Source organism: Salmo trutta, chromosome 15, assembly GCF_901001165.1.
Source record: "Salmo trutta chromosome 15, fSalTru1.1, whole genome shotgun sequence".
NCBI classification, from domain to species: Eukaryota; Metazoa; Chordata; class Actinopteri; order Salmoniformes; family Salmonidae; genus Salmo; species Salmo trutta.
In genome coordinates, this window is record NC_042971.1 from 29,828,182 (window position 1) to 29,854,255 (window position 26,074).

General features: G+C 43.9%; 2 protein-coding genes across 7 annotated transcripts; both read right to left on the reverse strand.

Moving 5' to 3' along the window:
* Positions 1–2,329: 2,329 nt before the first annotated feature.
* LOC115148769 (GTPase IMAP family member 8) lies at positions 2,330–9,292 on the reverse strand. Of its 4 annotated transcripts, XM_029690985.1 has the most exons (7): positions 9,169–9,292; positions 5,975–6,071; positions 5,145–5,870; positions 4,239–4,958; positions 3,909–4,033; positions 2,923–3,610; positions 2,330–2,784 (listed from the first exon to the last, which is right to left on the reverse strand). In XM_029690985.1, the coding sequence occupies exons 4-7, from the start codon at positions 4,726–4,728 to the stop codon at positions 2,498–2,500; spliced, it is 1,590 nt and encodes a 529-aa protein (XP_029546845.1). In that variant the 5' UTR covers positions 4,729–4,958; positions 5,145–5,870; positions 5,975–6,071; positions 9,169–9,292; the 3' UTR covers positions 2,330–2,497. The 4 variants fall into 4 exon arrangements, with proteins under 4 accessions (XP_029546845.1, XP_029546848.1, XP_029546846.1 ...); XM_029690988.1 differs by having other exon boundaries at positions 4,239–5,870; XM_029690986.1 differs by having other exon boundaries at positions 5,145–6,071.
* Positions 9,293–9,861: 569 nt separating this feature from the next.
* LOC115148770 (proteasome assembly chaperone 1-like) lies at positions 9,862–11,087 on the reverse strand. 3 transcript variants are annotated; one of them, XM_029690990.1, is made up of 4 exons: positions 11,017–11,087; positions 10,640–10,838; positions 10,409–10,522; positions 9,862–10,127 (listed from the first exon to the last, which is right to left on the reverse strand). In XM_029690990.1, exons 1-4 carry the CDS (start codon positions 11,026–11,028, stop codon positions 10,060–10,062), a joined length of 393 nt encoding a protein of 130 aa, XP_029546850.1. In that variant the 5' UTR covers positions 11,029–11,087; the 3' UTR covers positions 9,862–10,059. The 3 variants fall into 3 exon arrangements, with proteins under 3 accessions (XP_029546850.1, XP_029546851.1, XP_029546849.1); XM_029690991.1 differs by having other exon boundaries at positions 10,405–10,522; XM_029690989.1 differs by having other exon boundaries at positions 9,862–10,522.
* Positions 11,088–26,074: the final 14,987 nt, after the last annotated feature.

Consider the following 26,074-nt stretch of genomic DNA (forward strand, 5'->3'; position numbering starts at 1 on the left):
TTGCCAAGTAATGTATTTAACTAAAACACCAAAAATACATCTGCAAGTAGCCCCCTAACTACAACTACATTCTCAGTAACGGTTACATAAACTTTTGACTTGTTATGACTGTTTTATGTGGTTGTTTATCGACCTTAGTTGCTCTTAATAAGAGCGTCTGCTAAATTACCTAAATGTAAATGTGCAAAGCACACTGAGTACTATTCTAATGAGCTCTGCCCCCAAACAATTTGTATTTTAACAAAGATTTTACTTACGTTTTTTCGATTCCAAACCCACCACTAGTGTGTGTGGTCAAAGAGCTCTATTTTCATATCATCTGACCATAGCACCGCCTGGAGTGCTAAACGGCATTGGCACTTGGATTGAAACTGGTGCTATGGTCAGATGACATGAAAATAAAGCTATTTAGCCACACACACCAGTGGTAGGTTTGGTGTCGAAAAACTGAAACATATGGATCTGTTATGTTATGGGACTATTTTGCCTCCACTGATCCTGGGGCCCATGTTAAGGTCAGCAGCATCATGAACTTTACCAAGTACCTAGGACATTTTAGCCAAAACCTGGTTTCCTCTAGTCTGGCTAACACCTAACTTGAAGTTTCCTGACTTCAGAATCTGGAAAGGCTCTTTTGATGTTATCTGCACGATGCATCGATAATAAAGGGGATGTGATTTTTTACTGTTTGGTTCTGCTCAGCCTTTCTCACTCAAACAAACACACAGCCCCCGTGGGGAAGTTCATAAGACCAGATGATGGATATCAAGGATCTAGAAAGATTCTCTATAAAGGAATGGTCTAATATCCCTCCCAATGTGTTCTCCAATCTCAGAAAACATTTGATGAAAATGCTCAGTGCCATTATCCTTGCAAGGTGCGGTATTGAAAGAATTGAAAACAGGGGTGGCAATAATTTTGAACGTCATCTTTTTTATATTTTTTTATTACTATATTACAACAACAACAAAAAATTCTGAGCAATTGTATTACTTTCAAATAATATAATTTCTTTCTTTTTTTTTGCTTCAGTATATGTATTATTTAGTTCATACAGTCTTTTTTGCTCATCTTTATCAAGGGTGCCAATAATTGTGAAACTGACTGTTTATAAGTACATTTTTTAGAACCTACACATAAAAAACGCATATTCGATCAAATAAGCCTCACATAGCAAATTAGCAATTATATTTTATTTTGACCAAATTCGACTCTCTCTCATAGACCTCCATGCAAAAAATCCCCACTTCCACTGATTAACGCTGTACTTTTGCAGACAGATTTTAGGGTGGCTCATTAAAATAATACCATGTGTACTTTGCAAGTGCTCATTTACATTTAGGGCCACAAAGTTGTGGATAAACGTTTTTTTAATAGAGAAGTATTTTATATTTTGAAAATACAAAAATACAGGTCTCTAAAGTGTATTGTTACAAAACGCATCTAATTTTTGTTCAGGCCAGTGAAATATAAATTACGGAATACACAAAGTTAATTGAAATACGTATTTCAAATTCATGTAACAGAAATACTGCCCATCTCTGTCAACATACACTGAGTGTACAAAACATTAGGTACACAATTAATTGCAGCTCTCAATCTTTTCAGTGGCATGTTGAAAGAGTCATAATAGTAGTTGAGCGTCACATACATATCTGTTCAACATATCATTGGTTAATTGGTTTGACTTGATAATGTACACTGAGTATACCTAACATTAGGAACACCTTCCTAATATTGAGTTGCACCCTCTTTTGCCCTCAGAACAGCCTCAATTCATTGGGGCATGGACTCTGCAAGGTGTCGAAAGTGTTCCACAGGGATGCTGGCCCATGTTGACTCCAGTGCTTCCCACAGTTGTGTGAAGTTGGCTGGATGTCCTTTGGGTGGTGGACCATTCTTGATACACATGGGAAGCTCTTAAGCATAAAAAACCCAGCAGTGTTGCAGTTCTTCACATAAACCGGTGTGCCTGGCACCTACTACCATGCCCGTTCAAAGGCACTTAAATCTTTTGTCTTGCCCATTCTGAATGGCACATATATACAATCCATGTTTCAAATGGCTTAAAAATCCTTCTTTACCTGTCTCCTACTGATCATCTACACTCATTTAAGCAGATTTAACAAGTGACATCAATAAGGGATCACAGCTTTCCCCTGGATTCTCCTGGTGAAAGCAAGAGCAGATGTTCCTAATGTTTTGTACACTCAGGGTATATGTACACAAATTCATGGAAAGATACAAGTAATCTGCGACTGTCTTTAACTAAAAAGAAGAACATCAACAAACTCCCATGACAAAGCTGAAATATCCTGCTAGAATTTTCTTTCTTCATTGAACTTGTTTATGGCAATCCTCGGATGAGGTCCTGATATTATGCCCCAGATGTGTCAAGCCAAGGCAAGAGCTGCTCCAAGAACAGTACATGTGTTATGTATTTTCTCAAAAGTAGGTATTACTTTCTTACTCTTAGTATTGTCATTTTGAACTATGCTCAATGTGAATTCCTACGTTTGGTTTTCACCCCATAAGTCTGGGCCTCTGACTTTGCAGGACTATCCAACATCCTTGCCCTTATCTTGCCATCCCCCAGACTCTCCTTGACTAGATTCTCCCATCGGTCCAGAGATTCGCCCAAGTAACTGACTGCTGAACTCATAGTGCCGTGCCCAGAGGATGCAGCAGATCTCCCAGCATACTTCACTCTCCATTCAGACACCTTGGCATGTGCTCCATAATTTATGTAGGAACTCCCAACTTCAGAGGGAGTCTCACAGCTCACTGAAAACCAGGGCAACAAACACTGTTAGAAGATCCCTTTGACTGGAATACCCAACAATAAATGTTAAGGATTCTAATAAACATTTCTAAGATAAAAAAAAAAACGAACAGATTTGGAAAATGTAATGTCAAACGTACTGCTGGGGATGAAGAAATCAATGCTATTCTTCCCCTGTACAAATGGCAGTTTGGATTCCTCTGGTTCTACCACCACTGCCTTCAACATCCGCTCTATGAGTTCCTCTTCTCTCCTGTTCCATTCCTCTTCAGTCATCATGCCCTTTCCTGCTAACCAGTGAAACATTGGCTTCTGCCTACTCTTCTGTTCAATAGTGAAATTGCGCCCTTTGTTACGTACAACCATCTCCTTTACCTTCCTCAACAGTGTTGTGACCTGAGAGCCATCATCCCAGCCATGGCAGTTCATTACATGATACCTGTTCCCACATTTTTCAACAAGTTGTTGGAGTGCCTCTCCTTCTCTCTCAATATATTCCTCAATGGCTCTGTCTCCTAGCCAATCTCCCCAGGTGAACAGCACCATTGTGTGTCTCCAGACTTTCTCAGTTAATAGCCCAAGGTGCTCCTCTACTGCTTTGAGGTCTCCCACTGAAAATGGTGCAGAAATGGGAATGACCAGAAGAAAAGCATGGGGGCCAGGTGGACAGAGAGAAACACTGCGCACCACTTCATCTTGAACCCAATCTCGTGCATCCTGTGGGGTTCTCTTCCACCAGCCTGGTGTATCTACAACTTTGAGCTTCATCCCAGCAACTCTCTTTTGTTGCATTACACACTGCATAGTTCTGTTTTGAATTCTGAATTCCTAAATATATCAACAACAAAAACATTTATAATCAGAATAATTAAGCAGAAAAGAACTTTACCTGTATTTAGGAGTTACCAACAGGGGAATGTCATAAACAAACATCACTTTATGTTTTTAATTACAACAAACTCCTTATTAAAGAAACATTTCCTGGGCTTTAATTTCCGCTTTAATGATAGAGACACTTTAAACGATAGTTACAGTTACAGGACAGGAGGACCCAAAATCTCAAAGTATGTTGCACTCATACAGTATCTGAAGGGATATAAAGCAGGGTGAATTCAAGTTTCCATACCTTGGTCAAAGCTGTCGGAAACAACTCTCCAACCAGTATTGTGTTTCCTGCCACACTCTTCCCAGCCTCTCTTCTCCCAACAAGTACAATTCTCAACTCATCCTCAGAGAATATTTGTTCCTCCCCTTAAAAATAAAAATCTACTATTTTTGCATTCTCTTGTTACAAGTTTCCTAAACTAATTCCAAACTAAATCAATAACAAATTGAATTTTCTTTACCTAGGAGAAATGCACAAATGTTTGTCCACAGAGGAAACAGAAACAACAATGTAGAAGTGGTGAAAGTAGACATTCTGTTAGTTTTATGCTTAGAATTCAAATAAACTCACCTTTCAACAGTTCTCTGAGTGTCGTCATTTGTCTCTGCACCTTCATCGTGATCTTTTGAGCTCTTTCTTTTCCGGCCCTCTTTTTCTGTTCCAAGTCTGCTGAAACATCTCTGTCAATTTCATAAGAACAACCTCTGTTTTCTGCCACCATCTCCTCTACTTTCTCCAGCAGCTCGGTTACCTGTGTTGCATCACTTCGATTCTTGTTGTCAAAAACATGGTATCTGTTACCACATTTCTCAATGAGCCACTGAAGACCCTTCCCTTCACTCGCAATGCGCTGCTCAACAGTTGTGTCTCCCAGCCAGTCTCCTCGTGTGAAGAGCACAATCGTGTGCTTCCAGACTGCATCTGTGAGGAGACCCATGTGCTCCTCAACAGCTCTTTTATATGATTTGTTGAATGCTGTTGCAAAGGGAACCACCAGAAGGACCGCATGAGGTCCTGGAGGACATTGAAACACACTGTGCACTATCTCAAATCTATCCATCTTGGAGGTGTTCTGTAGAGAACTATTGTAGTGCCAGCCTGGTGTGTCAACCACCGTAAGCTGCCTCCCTGCTACTTCACCATGTCTTGTCACACAGTGCACTGTTCATCTTGTATTATCAGCAACATCAAACACACCTTCCCCCAGAATGGTGTTTCCTGCTGAGCTCCTGGCAGCCCATTGTGCCCCAACAATCACAAGCCTGAGGTATGTTGGGCTAGTTGCCTCTCCTTTAAAATTGAAAATAAATCAGAAATCTACAGTGAGGATGCAGATCAATTGCTCTGAGGTAAGAGAGGGGGTGGGTGCTCCTGTTTTATGCAATTTTTCTGGTACTCAAGAAACTATATGTATAATGCTATGTCAGGTTTCCTTCAATCTTGTCCTTAGTATTTCACACACACATTTAAACTCACCTTTGATCAGCGCTCTGAGTCTGGTCCTTTGTTTCTGTACCTTAGCCATCATCTGTTTGGCTACTTCATTCACTGCTAATCTTTTCTCTTCCAGCTCTTCAGACAGAGCTTGGTCTGTCTCATAATGATTGCCATCGTTTCCTGCCACCATTTCTTCTATCTTCTCCAGCAGCTCTGTGACCTGGGTGTCATCACCCCTGTTATTGACATTCAGAACATGATACCTGTTCCCACACTTCTTAATAAGCCAATGAAGATCTGGCCAATCTCCTATGTGTTTCTGTAAACTTATGTCATTGGGGGGAGTGATTGTACTAAACAGCACGATAGTGTGTCTCCAGAGTCTTTCATTGAATAGCTCCAGGTGTTCCTGTAACGATCTTTTGAATATGTCGGGAAAAACGGTGTCCACGGGAATGACCAAGAGAAAGGCTTGGGGTCCAGGATGACATAGATATACACTTCTCATGATTTCCAATTGATCCAATTTGGGAGTATTATCTACAGGATAACCCCACCACCAGCCTGGGGTGTCAATCAAAGTTATCTGCCTCCCATACACATACCGTTGTCCGCTCACACATTGGGCAGTTCTTCTTCCCGTCTCAAAGATGTCTATGCCCAGGATGGTGTTTCCTATTGAACTCTTCCCGCTGGCTTCTATATCCCACATCTGTCTTCCCCCAATTAGCACAATCTTCATCTCTGACCGATGGTGGGTCTCCCCTGTCAAAGAAAGAGCTCAGTATATTCCTGAGGCACTCCTCAAATGGGAATTAGTTTTTCTTTTATAGGGTACTGTATATCCTGAACATTGCCACAGAACTTACCGAGGGAGGGAGGAGCCGTACTTGCCATTTTGTGTTCTCCACACTTCCTCCTTAGCCGTCACTGGCAGTAAGGCTTATTAACCCTAACAAAATAAAACTGACAGACATTGTTTTTATGAGAAATTTGACTAAATGAAGCACATAATACAACTTTGAAGGTTGCATCGACATCAAATTGCTCTCAAAATTAGGTATTTTTAAGATTATGTTTTTAGACAGAAATACATCATACCCAAGAAGACTCAAGACTGTAATCGCTGCTTAAGGTGCTTCAACAAAGTACTGAGTAAAGGGTCTGAATTCTTATGTAAATATGATATTTCCGTTTATTTATTTTTTTTACCCACTTTTTCTCCCCAATTTCGTAATCTTGTCTCATCGCTGCAACTCCCCAACGGGCTCGGGAGAGGCGAAGGTCAAGTCATGCATACTCCGAAACATGACCCGCCAAACCACGCTTCTTAATTAACACCCGCACAATTAACCCGGAAGCCAGCTGCACCAATGTGTCGGAGGAAACACCGTTCAACTGAGGAAAAAACGTTCAGCCTGCAGGTGCCCAGCCCACCGCAAGGAGTCACAATTTAATCAATTTTAGAATAAGGCTGTAACATAACAAAAATGAGGAAAAGGTCAAGGTGTCTGAATACTTTCCGAATGCACTGTATACCACGGCTAAGAGCTGTTCTTAAGCGTGACGCAACGCGGAGTGCATGGATACAGCCATTAGCCCGTGGTATATTGAAAATATACCACAAACCCCGGGGTGCCTTATTACTATTATAAACTGGTTAGCAACGCAATTAGAACAATAAAAAGTATTTTTTTGTCATACCCATGGTATATGGTCTGATATACCAAGGCGTTCATCCAATCAGCATTAAGTGCTCGAACCAGGTATATAATTGTAAATAAATCCCCTTTGCGGATGTGCATAACTATAGATAAATCCGACAGGAGAGTTTGAGTGATGAAAATTGGTCAGAAATCAGAAATCTCTGAGCAAGAAACACTTGGATGAACATTAAAAAAACGAATGTTAGACAATTTTCTGGTAATTGTGCTGTTATTGTGTGCCAGATGTTAGGACTACAAACCATTACAAATGGCCCATTTGCGAGATCAACTTGTCATTTGGCCTATGGCCTATTTATTGCCTTACCTCCTCACGCCATTTGCACACACTGTATATAGACTTTTTAAAATGTTTCTGTGTTATTGACTGTAGTTTGTTTATCCCATGTGTAACTCTGTGTTGTTGTTTGTGAGGCACAGCTTTGCTTTATCTTGGCCAAGTCGCAGTTGTAAATGAGAACTTGTTCTCAATTGGCCTACCTGGTTAAATAAAGGTGAAATATATATATATATATATAGTTTTTAAATGTCAATAGGCATAGGCTACAGATTAAAATCTGGGTTTACGATTGTAATTACATTTGGCCATGGTTTGCTTATATAAAGGCAGGTAGCCTATAGCTCCTGATAGGTCTACATCTCATTTCAGCTATTGTTTTCCGATAGCCTGCTGGATTGGCTACTGAGGATGGGGTCATAATTTCAATCACTGAATTAAATATGAATAATATGTATATAAACCAATTATGCTTGCGAACAACAGCCAGTGTTATTGACAATCATTTTTTTATTTAATTTTTTTCACTGTAGCTTAATCTGACTACTGTTGCGTCAATCTAATGCATTCTAACAACTGATCGGCAATTGCCATAAAGCTTTGATAACTTCCAATTTAATTAACTAAACGTGTCCATTAATAATTGCAAATTACACAAGGCTACAACAATAAACTGAAGTTATAGGCTATTTATTAAAATTGGTTTGAAAGCTCCAGGTAGGCTATACAAGCGGCACAAATTGATTTGCAATGACTCCAGTAATGTCGTCATTTCAACATATTGTAACGTTTTACCCATTCGAAAGTCTCTCAGCCTATCACACAATGTTATACAAATGAGTTGCTGTATGTGAGGATGCGGGAGGCATGTTGATAGAGTTTTTGGGAAGGCGTTGTGTGCGGTTTGTCCGTGCTGGTGTGCACTGTCTGTTCGCCCCAAAAAATTATAACTCGTTTATTCGATGGCAAATCAGTGTCCAAGACTGTTTTCGCTAGTCAACAAACAACGTGTGAGTTTAAATAGCCTATCTACAACTGGTAAAACGTTTTCACGCGACGTGTGCGCGTGCTGCTGTCTCCTCTCGCTCACGTGACTCTGCCAATAGCTGTACACAATAAGTAGCTTGACTCGCGTTCTGACAGTCAGTAGCCAATAACAGTGAATTATATATTTTCTAAGAGAATTGCCTTGGCGGCCGCAGTAAAGTTTAGAGTAAGCCCAAAAACCTTCAAACCACGACCAATATATTTTCAGCCGTCAAATCGTTTTCAAAGAAGCAAGAAATAGGCGAATACTGCATCACTGGCTACGGTTATTGTCCCCGCCTCTTATTTTCTTCTGTGGGGTTTATCGCGGTTGGCATCCAACGTTATGGTGCATTACCGCCACCTAGTGTACGCGCCCCCGACTCCCACCTATGGACAGGAGACCTAGCTTAATAAAAATTGACCAACAGATAGAGGTATGAAGAGGGGTTCCTGGACCCGTACAAAAAATATATAGCAATTTTGGTGTTTGGATGCAATATTTGCAGCTATACTGCACTCTGACTGCAAGCTTTTTTCATTAGGGCAGATACAGGAATGCCCACATACTGGAACGGCCCGAAATGAGGGCCGCAATTGCACTCAGCTTTTTGGGCAACTCAACCAAATTAATCTACAAATGTGAGTGTTAAGTCTGAGAATCGGTAGACCTGTTCTATTGGTACCATTTCTTTGCTCCCCTTAAATAAAATTTTAGCTTTTACTTTCAGTTTTGTACACCAGCTTCAAAGTGCTGAAAATGTGATATTTTGGTTATTGAAAATATATTTCTCACCGCTTTAGATGGCACAATGATTCTCCACACTATATATTGCTTGTTTTGTCACAAACTGAAATTAGGCGAACCATTCAAATTTTGGCAACTGGGAAGTGTACGCATATTATTGTAAAGTAGTATTAGTGTTTTTTTATGTTTAAATACTAAGTTATATGTCAAAAGTTTGTCGTCACAGAATGGTAATAAACAGTATATAAGACAAGATCCTTGTTACGCTAAATGATTTAAGCAACTTACCATATGTTGAATGAGATGACTTGGTACAATATCTTGTCGCAAAGTCAACAAAAAGAGTAGCAAGTGAAAGTGAAATCTGAACATTCACACACACACACACACACACACACACACACACACACACACACACACACACACACACACACACACACACACACACACACACACACACACACACACACACACACACAAACTTTCTGAGTCTGCATTCCAGGGTTGCATTTTCAAATACAACAGAAGATTCACAGTGTAAACCTGCCTCAACCTGTTTAGGTCCCCAAAAATGTTTAAACTACAACCAATGCAGAAATGTAGACATGATCAGCATTGGCATATAGTGCCATACAGACCTGGGATCAAATACTATTTCAAATCATTTCAAACCCTCATGTGTGCTTGATTGAGCTTCTGCTGCAATTGAAAAGTCCCATAAGTGCAAACCCCAACCCACTGGCACTTCAGGCTGGCTAAAGCAAACATTCAAAATCTTTGATTGATTTAAAATAGTATATAAACCCAGGTCTGGTGGCATACTGCCCCCATCAGGTTGTTATGCTGCCAAGCTGCAGGGTGAAAAAACCATCACGGTTAAGTTGGGTTCTTGAGGCAAATGTTCTACCTATGACAAAGAAGGACATTTGGAACAAAAATTGTGACTGTGGAACAAATGGAGGTGGGTCTTGACTCTGAATATAATGTGTTGGAGAATTTATTTGGCTATTCACACCTAAATGTCAGTCACTTTCAGAGTTCAGATCAATCAGAAATGTTTTATTATCATGGGGGAGATTTGTTTTTATTTATTGAAAATGTAACATTAATTGCATATTATTTTACAGTTTAATAAAAGACAAATACAAAGCCTATTGAGTCAAAATAAACCCTCCACATTTAAGTATACAGGTTACTCGGAGTCTCGCTGATTTTCGGAGGACGTCTGCACTCGGACAAGACTCCAACTGGTGGTTAAAGGAGAAAAAGAGGGATCAGCAAAATGAAGATACACACTGCTCTTAAGAAAACAAATGTGTTCATTCTACCACTCCTATGATACTGGATACTGTACAATACCACAGGAGATTGGTGGCACCTTCATTGGGGAGGACAGGCTCAAGGTAATGCCTGGAGCAGAATGGTATCAAATGTGTTTGATGCTATTCCATTCACTTTGTTCCAGGCATTATGAGCCATCCACCCCTCAGCAACCTCCTGTGTACAGTACGCACTTTAACCAACTTGCTTAAACTTGTCAGAGCAGGTTTGTAGGTTTCCATGGTGACCAAGTCTGGGCTGATGACAGAGTAACATTGGTACAGAACAGCTGGAATCTGATGGACTTGGCAGTGGCTCAGTACTGAGGAAAGAATAGAGATTCATTTTAGAATTTGGGTTATTCTGTGTGAAAATAATCCAAGAATGACCATGACGTTTCTTCCTGAACCCATGGAGAGCAGAGACAGTATGGCGGTACCTGCAGCTGGCTGTCCAGTGAGGATGTTGCGCTGCTCTACTGCAGGGCAAAAGGCCTGGCATTTGTAGGCACTGCTCTTGAGGGAGTGTATGAAGGGGATGGTGCTACCGTAGAGGTAGTCTGGTGTTTTGTACTCGGCCACAGGGCTGTCTGAAAGCACCATCACATTGAGCCCTCTATTCTGGAGGCAGCCAAACACCTAGTATAGAGGGAAGGGGAGAGAAGAGCAGACAGAAAGAGACCTTAAGTCATTGCTGAAGAATGGTTTTTGGTCACCATAGCTCCTTAATTATAACCTTACATCTGCGTAATGTATTCATATCAAGCAGTGGGCATCAACCTCTACAAGACGACAATAAAATCACAAGAGGCTTAACTTTTCTGTCCATTGAAACAGCTGGTCCTGTCACGTTGCGCCAATTCGAATCTGGTATTAGGATATAAACAAACCATGCAACTTAGTTTTGCAATGATTATTTAATTCATAAATAGAATGATAGTACAAATGGAAAATATGATGTTCGTATATATATACGGTCTCGCTGTGACACCACGCAGGGCAGACAGAGAAGAGAGCGACACATCCTTTGTTCATCCTTAAATACTCTGACAGAGATAGTTCCCGCTCATTGCTGGCCTGTCAGAGCGAGGATGAGCGTGGTTTAAACTATCGTCGGCGTGCAGGCTGGTCCCAGCCTCGTGACGCACTTCCTGTCGCCGGGTGTAGTGCTTGTCTTCAGCAGTTGACTTATCCGTAGTTTATATACTTAATATTGTAGCATAGCTTCCCCAGTATATTATATAGGTTATGCAAACAAATAGCCAGTTCAACCCTAACAGTCCTCAGCAATGTAACAAGTACTTTGGCATATTAAAACCTACAAATAGAAAACAATAATACACTTTAAAGAATCTGTTGTAGTCGCCGAGGTGCATATCTGTGTTTCACTCGGACTACAGAAGCAATTAAAATATTGTTAAAACACACCTTAAAAGTTCCATATAAAGTGCATCGGAAAGTATTCAGACCTGTTTACTTTTTCCACATTTTGTTACAATACAGCCTTATTCTAAAATAAATTAAAATGGTTTCTCCCCCCTCAATCTACACACAATACCCCATAATGACAAAGCAAAAACACATTTGTAGAAATGTTTGTAAATTACAAAAAAATACAAAACGGAAATATCACATTTACATAAGTATTCAGACCCTTTACTCAGTACTTTGTTGAAGCACCTTTGGCAGCGATTACAGCCTCGAGTCTTCTTGAGTATAATGCCACAAGCTTAGAACACCTGTATTTGGGGAGTTTCTCCCATTCTTCTCTGCAGATCCTCTCAAGCTCTGTCAGGTTGAATGGAAGCATTGCTGCACAGCTATTTTCATGTCTCTCCAGAGATGTTCGATCGGGTTCAAGGCTCTGGCTCGGCCACTCCAGGACAAGAGTTGCACCTTTTGGGGAATATTCAGAGGTGGAAACTTTCCGTGGGAATTAACGGGAGTATTGCAAATTAATATTAATACCATTTAAATGTAGATGTTTTTTGCATTGGATATAGAGTTGAAGTCAGAAGTTTACATACACCTTAGACAAATACATTTAAACTCAGTTTCTCACAATTTCTGACATTTAATCCTAGTAAAAATTCCCAGTCTTAGGTCAGTTAGGATCACCACTTTATTTTAAGAATGTGAAATGTCAGAATAATAGTAGAGAGAATGATTTTTCAGCTTTTATTTCTTTCATCACATTCCCAGTAAGTCAGAAGTTTACATACACTGAATTAGTATTTGGTGGCATTGCCTTTAAAATTGTTTAACTTCGGTCAAACGTTTTGGGTAGCTGTCCTCAACAATAAGTTGGGTGAATTTTGTCCCATTCCTCCTGACAGAGCTGGTGTAACTGAGTCAGGTTTGTAGGCCTCCTTGCTCAAACATGCTTTTTCAGTTTTGCCCACAAATGTTCTATAGGATTGAGGTCAGGGCTTTGTGATGGCCACTCCAATACCTTGACTTTGTTGTCATTAAGCCATTTTGCCACAACTTTGGAAGTATGCTTGGGGTCATTGTCCATTTGGAAGACCCATGTGTGACCAAGCTGTAACTTCCTGACTGATGTCTTGAGATGTTGCTTCAATATATCCACATCATTATCCTACCTCATGATGCCATCTATTTTGTACGATCTTTGTCCCCATGTACAGTTGCAAACCGTAGTCTGGCTTTTTTAATGGCGGTGTTGTACCCGTTTCCTCCAGCATCTTCACAAGGTCCTTTGCTGTTGTTCTGGGATTGATTTGCACTTTTAGCACCAAAGTACGTTCATTTCAAGGAGACAGAACGCGTCTCCTTCCTGAGCGGTATGACGGCTGCGTGGTCCCATGATGTTTGTACTTGCGTACTATTGTTTGTACAGATGAACGTGGTACCTTCAGGCGTTTGGAAATTGCTCCCAAGGATGAACCAGACTTGTGGAGGTCTACAATTTCTTTTCTGAGGTCTTGGCTGATTTATTTTGATTTTCCCATGATGTCAATCAAAGAAGGGTTTGAGAATGTAGGCCTTGAAATACATCCACAGGTACACCTCCAATTGACTCAAATGATGTCAATTAGCCTATCAGAAGCTTCTAAAGCCATGACATCATTTTCTGGAATTTTCCAAGCTGTTTAAAGGCACTGCCTTATTGCATCTCCATCCCAAAGCCCGTGCTTGGAAGTGTACTTCGCCAGACTGCCAATAATCTTGCCCTCATCCAGGCAAAGGTGGCGAGACACGGTAGTGATGACACCATGGGCCTTGTTGATCTCTGCACCAGACAGGATGCTCCTGCCAGCATATTTGGGGTCCAACATGTACGCTGCAGCATGTATGGGCTTCAGGCAGAAGTCTTCACACTTTTTGATGTATTTCAGAACTGCAGTTTCCTCTGCTTGGAGCAACAGGGAAGTGGTCAGGGCAGTACAGATTTATTCTCTTGCATCTGCAAGCAGAGTCTGAACATCAGACACAATGGCATTGTCTCCCTCAATCCATGCAATGGCTACTACTATAGGTTTCAGGAGTTTCAGGCTGCTTACCACACTGTCCAAAAATACATCATCCAGGAGGATCCTCTTGATGGGGCTGTCCATATCAGCAGACTGTGATATGGCCATTTTTTGGAGAGACTCTTTCCCCTCCAGGAGACTGTCAAACATGATGACAACACCACCCCCAACAAGTGTTGCTGGGCAGCTTCAATGTGGTGCTCTTATTCTTCTCACTTTGCTTGGTGAGGTAGATTGCTGCTATAACTTGATGACCCTTTACATACCTAACCATTTCCTTGGCTCTCTTGTAGAGTGTATACATTGTTTTCAGTGCCATGATGTCCTTGAGGAGCAGATTCAATGCATGAGCAGCACAGTCAATGGGTGTTATGTGAGAGTAGGACTCCTCCACTTTAGACCAAGCAGCCTTCATGTTCACAGCATTGTTGGTCACCAGTGCAAATACCTTCTGTGGTCCAAGGTCATTGATGACTGCCTTCAGTTCATCTGCAATGTAGAGACTGGTGTGTCTGTTGTCCCTTGTGTCTGTGCTCTTGTAGAATACTGGTTGAGGGGTTCGAGAATTATTCCTTGCCCACGAACATTCAACCTCCCATCAGAGATGATTGCAATACAGTCTGCTTTCTCTATGATTTGCTTGACCTTCACTTGAACTCTGTTGAACCCTGCATCCAGCAAATTAGTAGATAAAGCATGTCTGGTTGGAGGGGTGAATACTGGGCAAAGAATATTCAGAAATATCTTCCAATACACATTGCCTGTGAGCATCCAAGGTGAACCAGTTGCATACACAGCTCGAGCAAGACATTCATTAGCATTTCTCTGACTAGGTTCCTCCATTGAGTCAAATTCCAGGAGGACCATGAGCTGTTTCTATCGATAAGGTGTCCGAAGGTGTCCGATTCATCATTTTCACCTCGAATAGAAGCAGAGGGACTTTTGTCAGAGGTTGCTTGTTGTGAGATCTGAGGGAACTTTATGCACTTGGCCAGATGATTCTGCATCTTTGTTGCATTCTTCACAATTTGCAAATGTACATCGCTTTTCCTTATACATTAGCTGCAGTGAAATGTCTCCACACATCAGATAGTGCCAGTGGCATTTTCATGTGAAGATTAGAAAAAAAATGAAATAAATAAAAAAATAAAAAATACAATTCCATGTACATATAAATAATTAAGCAGTCAGATTAAACAACTCCTTCGTAAGAGAAATGTTTTAAAATGAAACATGTAAGGAAACAGGTGAATTAAAACTCCTCAGTTAGCAGGCTCAAGCATGCTAAAACCCACATCGTTGCAAAAACTAACTAGCAGAAATTGTTAACAACTTAGAAATTATTTAAACACACTTTGCTGTAGGCTACTATTTACTAGTCAACAGAAAAATAATGCATGTCATAAAAAATATATTCACCCCAGCCAGTATTGTAATCAACACTTGCCAGAAAGCATGTAGTCCTTGGCTCTGACAGTGTAGTAGTGTGGGCTCAATAGCATCTCATTAGTGTTCAAGATCTTGAGAATCGGCTGTGATGGAAGAATGCACTGTGCACGAGGGTTGCAATTCCATTGAATTGGGGATAGTTTAACTAAAATATGCCACAAGACCTAGAATTGCCTTGTGTATCCCACAAAAAAATGTTCACTGTTAAAAGCTAACTTTTTTGATGACTTTATGCAAAATTCCCCAAATTTCCCACGGAAAATGTCAGAAATTTCCAGACTTTGCAACCCTATCAAAGACATTCAGAGACTCATCCCACAGCCACTCCTGTGTTGTCTTGGCTGTGTGCTTAGGGTCGTTGCCCTGTTAGAAGGGGAACCTTCACCTCGGTCTGAGGTCCTGAGCGCTCTGGAGCAGGTTTTCATCAAGGATCTCTCTATACTTTGTTCCGTTCATCTTTCCCTCGATCCTGACTAGTCTCCCAGTCCCTGCCGCTAAAAAACATCCCCACAGCATGATGCTGCCACCACTATGCTTGACCGTAGGAATGGCGCCAGGTTTCCTCCAGACGTGATGCTTGGCATTCAGACCAAAGAGTTCAATCTGTAATCGGCCTGTGTGTAGCTGGTGTAGAGAGTCAGGCGCAGGACAGCAGATATGAGTAATCAACATATTTACTCAAGTAAACACAAATACAACACAATATACCGAGCCCACAATAACGGACCGTACACAAGACAAACCAATTACTCACAAACAAACATGGGGGAACAGAGGGTTAAATAATGAACAAGTAATTAGGGAATTGAAACCAGGTGTGTAAGACAAAGACAAAACAAATGGAAAATTAAAAGTGGATCGGCGATGGCTAGAAGGCCGGTGACGTCGACCGCCGAACGAACAAGGAGAGGGACCAACTTCGGCGGAAGTCGTGACATCATCAAACCAGAGAATCTTGTTTCTCATGGTCTGAGAGACTTTAGTTGCCTTTTGGCAAACTCCAAGTGGTCTGTCATGTGCCTTTTACTGAAGAGTGGCTTCTGTCTGGCCACTCTACCACAAAGGCCTGATTGATGGAGTGCTGCAGAGATGGTTGTCCTTCTGGAAGGTTCTCCCATCTCCACAGAGGAATTCTGGAGCTCTGTCAGAGTGACCATCGGGTTCTTGGTCACCTCCCTGACCAAAGCCCTTCTCCCCCGATTGCTCAGTTCGGCCAGTCAGCCAGCTCTATGAAGACTCTTGGTGGTTCCAAACTTCTTCCGTTTAAAAATGATGGAGGCCACTGTGTTCTCGGCGACCTTCAATGCTGCAGACATTTTTTAGTACCCTTCCCCAGATCTGTGCAGACACAGTCCTTTCTCAGACCTCTACGGACAATTCCTTTGACCTTATGGCTTGGTTTTTGCTCTGATATGTACTGTCAATTGCGGGACCTCATATAGACAGGTGTGTGCCTTTCCAAATCATGTCCAATCAATAGAATTTACCACAGGAGGACTCCATTTCAGTTGTAGAAACATCTCAAGGATTATCAATGGAAACAGGTTGCACCTGAGCTCAATTTCAAATATTATAGCAGAGTCTGAATAATTATGTAAATAAGGTATGTACATTTTTTTTTAAGTTAAAAAAAATCTGCATTCTCAAAACATTCTAAAAACCCGTTTTTTTCTGTCATTTTAGGGTATTGTGTACAGATTGATGAATACTTTCTGAATGCACTGTACACCAAATAGGTGGAGTGAAATGTGTTGTTAGTGTGCATTCTGAGATTGGAAGGTTGAGGGTTTGATCCCTGATTGAGTCATAGCAAACATTTGGCCAACTTCCGCAACAACTAAGAGCATTGAAGCACAGGGCTTAACTTATCTGCTGTTTTTGTCCCGCATATGTTACATTGAATCAGCGTTCCCGGGAAATGCACCCAAGCACCTGCACATATAGTTTTGCGATTGCAACGTCTCTGCTGCTCGTGGTAACGCCATATTGCTGAGTCTCAGTTTAAGGACATGATTGGCGTTAAGGCCCTGTGACCGAATAGCGTTCTGAGACAGACTAGAGTCCAAGAATAGGCTCCTGCCCTGTTCTAGGTTGGACAAGGCTTACTTACATTAAGTGTATCCTATCAGCCTGGTCTCAGACTAGACGTAATACAGTAAACATATATCCGGGACACTCAAATTAGTTTGATATGTTACATTTGGTATGGTTACTTAAGACAGAAGATTACTTAAGGCAAAAACGAAAGTACAGTGTTTGGTTGGGCGTATAACACAAACGTCTCGCAATCCAAAGGTTGCGTGTCTGAATCTCATCACAGACAACGTAAGCAGTGGGCGTATAACACAAACGTCTAGCGACCCAAAGGTTGCGTATTCGAATCTCATCACAGACAAATTACGTTTTTTAGCAACTTTACAACTACTTACTACCTTTTAGCTACTTAGCTAACCCTTCAACCTAACACTTAAACTTAACCCCTAGCCTAGCTAACGTTAGCTAGTTCCAACGACCCACACAAACTGCGTGTGAAAGAACTCCGCTTTCAATTTCGTTTCGTACTGCTTTGAAATGTTTCACCCACAGAACTAGATTCCTATTTAGTTTCATCTTTGTTCATAGTCTGTAGCAGAGATTGTTCTTCTGAAACATTCAATACATACTCGTCATTAAAATGACCCCGTCTTCTGTTCTCGACTGAGAACTGCTGTTTTTGTTTTGATTGCTAGTACACTATAAGAAAATATGTGTATGATTTTGACTTATAACTGTTGCTCATGTCTAACAGGGAGGTCCATATTGAGTGGTGCCCAGAAGTCACACAATCACTAGGCTCTGGCAGCAACACATTGCAGTGTTCAGACCTCATCATCGCAGTGGGCCAAAATGCTGCAGGTAAGTTCACCTGAGACAACTCTTGTCCTCTCTCTCTTGCTACTGTATGCCATAAGAAATGATGAGCATCTTCTCCCATTGCATTTCAGGGTTTCTGTCTGCATGTGTGTTGAACACTGAGAGCTGGGATGCAGTGGGCTGTGTGTCACTGTGGAATAAGAGGAGTCGGGGCTCCAGTAGACAGAGCAGTGCCCCACTACCTGGAGAGCCAGCCTGTCTCTTCTACAGACACAGGGACAACCCAGCAGTAAGTGGCCGATCAAACTCAACGCACTAACAATTGTGCATAGAATCAACCTGGACTCTGTGGTAAATGTAAATCCGGGACACTCCAATTAGTATAATGTCACGTTTTGTATGGTATGTATTATTTTGTGGATGTCCATTCTCCATTTCGTATGATATGTTACGAATTTGCTAAATGTGTGATATGTTACGAATTCCAATTTTGTTGTGGCTGAAGTTAGCGAGGTGACTAATGTTAGCTAGTTACTATAGCTAGCTAAGTTACCTCTTTTCTTCTATTTCTCTGTGAATTTGCTCATCTTCTTCGTTTTCATCCAGGTCCTCGTCGCCTTCTTCGACTGCACATGAGTACACTGATAAAACTTCTCCGAAAAAAATTGCCATTGTTTCTTGTATGGATATATTTGACTCTGCTAACTTTAACAAAATGTGTGTACTTCCTTGTCTTCTTCAGTTCTCCGTTTTCCCCGTCTTGTGTTTAATGCGGTAGGTCCCTCTATCGCCGCCTATTGTGCGGGAGTGTAAAGGGCCGTCCACACCAAGGACAATAACTATAAAGATAAGTATAATGATCAAATAAAATAAATAACAATCGTTCTAATTCAAGTGAACAGTAGCGTTCACACTACAACGATATCTACAAACAGAGTGGAGAACGATAGTGAAAGTTATCGTTCGGATCACTTTCAGAGCGATTTTTCTCCTGTCCCACCGAAGACAAAACATTATATTGAAGTGTTTGAACGATTATTCAAATTAGCCTACATCACTGCAGTTTACAGCCTTAGACAATAATTGTGTACTCACTTGATAACACTAATACATTCCTCATTGCACGGTGTTGTTGTAGCCTAGGTAGAATGTGTTTCTTGTCTAAATACGTAGTCCTAATCAATACGGGACCTTGGTGTGTCTGCGACTCCAGAGCGCAGCCTGGAGGAACGCATAGATCTGCCATGTCAACATCGGTTAACCTTGTTTCTAGCACTTTGACACAAATATGTATAGCCCTACTATTTAGCTAATGAAAGGCCTAACATCTAGCTAATATTTAGCTTCTTACTTCGGCAACACATCTCTAGCCTCTCTCTTTCAGCTGTTCCCGTGCTGAATAGACTATAGGCTACGCAATAAGCCTCCCCACCTTTCCTCTTCACTTGATTGCCAGGAAAAGCTATCTGCTCTAAAAGCTATATGACGTTTATTTTTGTTAGCATTTCTTGCTCTAGGCCAAACAGCCTTTTTGTGGAGAGAAGCAGGTTTGCCCTTGCTAATTGCTGGGTGGGTAAGCTGAGGTAAAGTAGGTTTTATATAGGTTTCATATCAGACATTCAACAGACATTTGCCTATTTAAACGTTGACAACTATTTCCACTCCTCTCTGATTACTACAAAGGAACTTACTACAAATTATCTTTCAGGGGGAGAAGGGCCTTGGTCAGGGAGGTGACCGAGAACCCGATGGTCACTCGGGTGGTGAGGGTAGGAAACAACATCTCCACCCCGCTGATACTCAAAACTGGTGCCCCACAAGGGTGCGTTCTCAGCCCTCTCCTGTACTCTCTGAACACCCATGACTGCGTGGCCATGCACACCTCCAACTAAGTCATCAAGTTTGCAGACGACACTACAGTAGTAGGCTTGATTACCAACAACGACGAGACGGCCTATAGGGAGGAGGTGGGGGCCATCGGAGTGTGGCGTCAGGAAAATAACCTCACAGTCAATGTCAACAAAACAAAGGAGATGATCGTGGACTTCAGGAAACAGCACAGAGAGCACCCCCCTATCCACATTGATGGGACAGTAGTGGATAAGGTGGAAAGTTTTCAGTTCCTCGGCATACACATCATAGACAAACTGAAATGGTCCACCTAGACAGACAGCATGGTGAAGAAGGCACAACAGCGCTTCTTCAACCTCAGGAGACTGAAGAAATTTGGCTTGTCACCGAAAACACATTTTACAGATGCACAATCGAGAGCATCCTATCGGGCTGTATCACCGCCTGGTACGGCAGCTGCTCCGCCCACAACCGTAAGGCTCTCCAGAGGGTAGTGAGGTTTGCACAACCCATCACCGGGGGCAAACTACCGATATGGGGTGGCTATTACTACTATCTAACAGCAGTTGTTTGTATGGAAATATTTTGTGGGCTTTGTTTTGTCCCGTTTCAGAAGTTAATGAACTTGGCAAGCTTTCACCAGTCGATGTACCATTAGAGAGAGAGCTGGTCAAAAGTTGGCTTACATTAGCTATTATTTTTGCCTCACTCAAACTTGACCTGAATCAAATGATGAAACCAGGGGGGTTCCTACTCCATCTGGAGCTTTACCTAGCAACCATTCACCCGGCTCCCTCGGGCCGTGAAAGCTTGTCCGCCCTTGTCTCCTGCCTCTCCTGCCTCTCCGCCCTTGTCTCCGCCCTTGTCTCCTGCCTCTCAGGGAAAGCCCTGGAGTGGGCCAACGCCATATGGGGGGAAGGAGAAGCAGTGTTGGACCAGGAGTTCACCCGGAAGCGGGTGAACGACCACCCACATGACGGTAGAGCGACAGATGAACGGCTTTTTCACCTTAGGCAGAAGACGAGGAGTGCACAGGAGTTTGCGTTGGACTTTTGGACCCTGGCCGCCAGCGCGGTATGGAACGACAGGGCCCTGATCAATCACTACCGTTGCAGTTTGCGGGAGGACGTCCGTAGGGAGTTGGCCTGCAGGGACACCACACTCCACTTTGACCAGCTGATGGACATGTCCATGCGATTGGATAACTTTCTGGCTACCCGCGGACGTCCAAATCGGGGTCTGTTGGTTCCATCCCCCAGCACCATCGCTGCAATGCCCATGGAGCTGGGAGGTGCTGCACTCAGGGCGACCGGAGGAGGGGCCGTTCCATGCACCATCTGTGACCGTAGAGGGCACTGCCGGTCGGTGCTGGGGAGGTTCCTCTGGGAGTCGAGGTAGCAGGCAGGGCACTCTCGTGTCACCCCAGGTGAGTTGGCACCAGGCTTACCAAGAGCCCCCTGTTGCTCACATGTTTTTGTTTATTAATTTTCCTGATTTTCCCCCGCATTCCCAGCATAAGGCGCTCGTAGATTCAGGCGCAGCTGGGAATTTTATTGACAGATCATTTGCCCATAGTTTAGGGATCCCCATTGTTCCTGTGGACATGCCCTTCCCTGTACACGCCCTAGATAGTCGACCATTAGGGTCAGAGCTACTTAGGGAGGCCACCGCTCCACTGGGCATGGTTACGCAGGAGGGTCACAAGGAGAGAATCAGTCTCTTCCTTATTGATTCTCCTGCGTTTCCCATGGTGCTGGGCTTACCCTGGTTGGCCTGTCATGACCCCACTATTTCGTGGCAACAGAGGACTCTCACAGGGTGGTCACGAAAGTGCTCGCGGAGGTGTTTAGGGGTTTACGTCGGTGCTACTACGATGGAAAGTCCAGACCAGGTCTCCACCGTGCGCATCCCCTCAGAATATGCCAATGTGGCTCTCGCCTTCTGTAAAAAAGAATGCGACTCAATTACCACCCCATCGACAGGGGGATTGTGCGATAAATCTCCTGGTAGATGCAGCACTTCCCAGGAGTCACGTGTATCCCCTGTCGCAAAAGGAGACAGCGGCTATGGAAACATATGTCTCCGAATCTCTGGGGCATGGGTACTTTCTGCCCTCCACTTCACCTGCCTCCTCGAGTTTCTTTTTTGTGAAGAAGAAGGATGGAGGTCTGCGCCCGTGCATTGACTTGATCGAGGTCTCAATCAAATCACGGTGAGGTACAGTTACCCGCTACCTCTTATCACCACGGTGATTGAGTCAATGCACGGGGCGCGCTTCTTCACTAAACTGGATCTCAGGAGCGGGTACAACCAGGTGCGTATCCGGGAGGGAGACGAGTGGAAGACGGCGTTCAGTACCACATCAGGCCATTATGAGTACCTCGTCATGCCGTACGGGTTGATGAATGCTCCATCAGTCTTCCAATCCTTTGTAGACAAGATTTTCAGGGACCTGCACGGGCAAGGTGTAGTGGTGTATATCGATGACATTCTGATATACTCCATTACATGCGCCAAGCATGTGTCCGTGGTGCGCAGGGTACTTGGACGACTGTTGGAGCATGACCTGTACGTCAAGGCTGAGAAATGCCTGTTCTTCCAGCAGGCCGTCTCCTTCCTAGGGTATTGCATTTCCACATCAGGGGTGGAGATGGAGAGTGACCGCATTTCAGCCGTGCATAATTGGCTGACTCCCACCATGGTAAAGGAAGTGCAGCGGTTCCTAGGGTTTGCCAATTACTACCGGAGGTTTATCCGGGGCTTTGGTCAGGTAGCGGCTCCTATTACCTCACTGCTGAAGGGGGGACCGGTGCATTTGCAGGGGTCGGCTGAGGCGGACAGGGCTTTTAGTCACATGAGGGCTCTGTTTACCTCGGATCCTGTGCTGGCGCATCCGGATCCCCCTTTGGCGTTCATAGTGGAGGTGGATGCGTCCGAGGCTGGGATAGGAGCTGTGCTCTCTCAGCGCTCAGGTACGTCACCAAAGCTTCGCCCCTGTGCCTTCTTTTCGAAGAAACTCAGCCAGGCGGAGCGAAACTATGATGTGGGGGACCGGAGTTGTTGGCTGTCGTCATGGCCTTGAAGGCGTGGAGACATTGGCTTGAGGGGGCTAAACACCCTTTTTTTCATCTGGACTGACCACCGCAATCTGGAGTACATCTGGGCGGCGAGGAGACTGAACCCTCGCCAGGCAAGGTGGGCCATGTTCTTTACCCGTTTTGTCTTCACCCTGTCCTACAGACCAGGTTCCCAGAACGCTAAGGCAGACGCACTGTCCCAGATGTATGACACAGAGGAGCGGTCCATGGATCACACTCTCTGCACGTAATGCCCGACATCGAGCGGGCATTACGTGCAGAGCCCACTCCCCTCCAGTGTCCAGCTGGGCGTCTGTACGTTCCGTCTGCTCTCCGCAACCGTTTGATCTATTGGGCCCACACGTCACCCTCCTCTGGTCATCCGGGCATCGGTCGGACAGTGCGCTGTCTTAGTGGGAAGTACTGGTGGCCCACCTTGGCTAAGGATGTGAGGGTTTATGTTTCCTCCTGCTCGGTGTGCGCTCAGTGCAAGGCCCCTAGGCACCTGCCCAGAGGGAAGTTACAACCCTTACCCATTCCACAATGGCCGTGGTCACACCTGTTGGTGGACTTCCTAACGGATCTTCCACCTTCACAGGGTAACACCACGATCCTGGTCATTGTGGATCGGTTTTGTAAGTCCTGCCGTCACCTCCCTTTGCCCGTTCTCCCTACGGCCCTACAGACTGCGGAGGCTCTGTTCACACACGTCTTCTGGCACTACGGGGTGCCTGAGGACATAGTATCTGATCGAGGTCCCCAGTTCACGTCAAGGGTCTGGAGGGTGTTCATGGAACGTCTGGGGGTCTCGGTCAGCCTCACCTCAGGTTTCCACCCTGAGAGTAACGGGCAGGTGAAGAGAGTGAACCTGGATGTGGGTAGGTTTCTGCGGTCCTCTAGCCCGGACCGGCCGGGGGAGTGGGTGGCGTTCATACCCTGGGCAGAGATGGCCCAAAACTCGCTCCGCCACTCCTCCACTAACAACTCCCCCTTCCAGTGCATACTGGGGTACCAGCCGGTTCTGCCGCCGTGGCATCAGAGCCAGATCGAGGTTCCTGCGGTGGACGACTGGTTTAGGCGCCGCTCATGTGCACCTTCAGCGGGCCGCGAGACATCAGAAGGCTGGCGCAGTGCAGCCACCGCAGTGAGGTGTTCGCACCGGGGGACCGGGTCTGGCTCTCGACCCGAAACCTGCCCCTCCGCCTGTCCTGCCAGAAGCTGGGTCCGCGGTTTGTGGGGCCATTCAAAGTCCTGAGGAGAATAAACGAGGTATGTTACAGGCTACAGCTTCCCCCCGATTACCGTATTAACCCCTCGTTTCATGTGTCTCTCCTCAGGCTGGTGGTGGCTGGTCCGCTCCAGGAATCTGAGGTGCGGGAGGTTCCGGGGGGCTCCGGCGTATGCAGTTCGGTCCATACTGGACTCGAGGCGTTAGGCGAGGGGCCTTCAGTACCTCATGGAGTGGGAGGGGTACGGTCCGGAGGAGAGATGCTGGGTGCCGGTGGAGGACGTGTTGGACCCTTCGATGCTGCGGGAGTTCCACCGTCTCCATCCAGATCGCCCTGCACCTCGTCCTCCGGGTCGTCCCCGAGGCCGGCGTCGGCGCGCTGCTGGAGCCACGCGTCAAGGGGGGGGGGGGGTACTGTCACGACTTCAGCCAAAGTCGGTTCCTCTCCTGGTTCGGGAGGCTCTCGGCGTCGCCGGTCTACTAGCCATCGCTGGTCCACTTTTCATTTTCTTTTTGTTTTGTCTTTGTTTCTACAGACCCGTTTTTCATTCCCCTAATTATTGTTCATGTATTTAACCCTCTGTTTCCCCCATGGTGTTGTGCGGGATTGTTATTGTCATGTTCGGTAATATTGGTGACTGGTTATTTCGACGGGTGCTGTTTTTTGCCCGTGCGTAAAAGTTGATGTTTGTGTGTTTGTGTTTGGGCAAGTGTAGTGCTTTACCTTGCACCATTCATTATTCTGAGTAAAGTTACGTTGCTCCCAATTCTCTGCTCTCCTGCGCCTGGCTGCATACACCAGCTACACCCACCATTATGACACTTGATGTCTGTGGACATTTTTGCTTACTTTTGTTTTTCTAAATAGAGATGGCTAGAAGGGCCATGTGTCATAAAGAATTATGTAGAAATGTGCTTTAAATGGCCCCAAAAATGGGAGGACCAGTAGTGATGCCTCTTGCACTGAGATGCAGTGCCTTAGACCGCTGCTCCACCCAGGAGCCCTAAAAAGTCATAGATTGACTATCAATAATATAATAATACCTTTTAGCAACAATTTTTTTTTTAAATTTACAATATGTAGAATCTATGTGAATAGAAAGGTCCAGAACTTTTGTGGAACATCACAGCAGAGTTTAAAATATATGGCACATAGAAATAAAAACTGGATGGTGTTCAGAGATAGATGGGAGGGATGGGTTGAGTGGAGCTGTAGGATGGGAATAAAAACAAACAAAAGATAACTATTGTAAAGTATACTGTGTCTGTAAAGTGTGTATATAGTATGTATAAGCTGGAAGTAGAAGCCTAAGTGTTGTTGTCCATTAGTTTACTCTAATTAGGGGAGGGATGGTAGGGTTAGGGCAAAATAATAAAGAAAAATATAAATTTAAAAATACATTTACAAAAAATATATGGGGAATTGGAAATTATGCATTAATGGAAGCCACAATCTATCTGCAACATTAAAACTGATCGAACCCCCCCCCCCCCCCCCCCCCCCAAAAAAAATAAGAATTCTGGTAAACACTTGAATACATTTAGTTTTAATTTTTTTCACAAAAGTAGTGCACTGGGGCTTTACTAGTCAATCGATCACATTTATTTATAAAGCCCTTCTTACTATCAGCAGATGTCACAAAGTGCTATACAGAAACCCAGCCTAAAACCCTAAACAGCAAGCAATGCAGATGTAGAAGCATGGTGGCTAGGAAAAACTGCCTAGAAGGGCAGGAACCTAGGAAGAAACCTAGAGAGGAACCAGGCAGGCTCTGAGGGGTGGCCAGTCCTCTTCTGGCTGTGCCGGATGGAGATCAAAGATGACCAGCAGGGTAGGCCTGCATCTTATGACCTTAGCGTACGTGTAGGTATATACAGCAGGACCAAATCGGAGAGATAGGTAGAAGCAAGCCTGTGTAATGC

What these genes read in the sequence shown, in the direction of transcription:
- LOC115148769 (XM_029690985.1), bottom strand. Translation starts at nt 4,728, where the DNA reads ATGGATAGATTTGAGATAGTGCACAGTGTGTTTCAATGTCCTCCAGGA. An exon ending in ACTCAGAGAACTGTTGAAAG is followed by an intron (nt 4,034 to 4,238) that starts GTGAGTTTATTT and finishes TTTATTTTTAAG; the next exon opens with GGGAGGAACAAATATTCTCT. An exon ending in TTCCGACAGCTTTGACCAAG is followed by an intron (nt 3,611 to 3,908) that starts GTATGGAAACTT and finishes TGATATATTTAG; the next exon opens with GAATTCAGAATTCAAAACAG.
- LOC115148770 (XM_029690989.1), bottom strand. An exon ending in CACTGGACAGCCAGCTGCAG is followed by an intron (nt 10,523 to 10,639) that starts GTACCGCCATAC and finishes TTCTTTCCTCAG; the next exon opens with TACTGAGCCACTGCCAAGTC.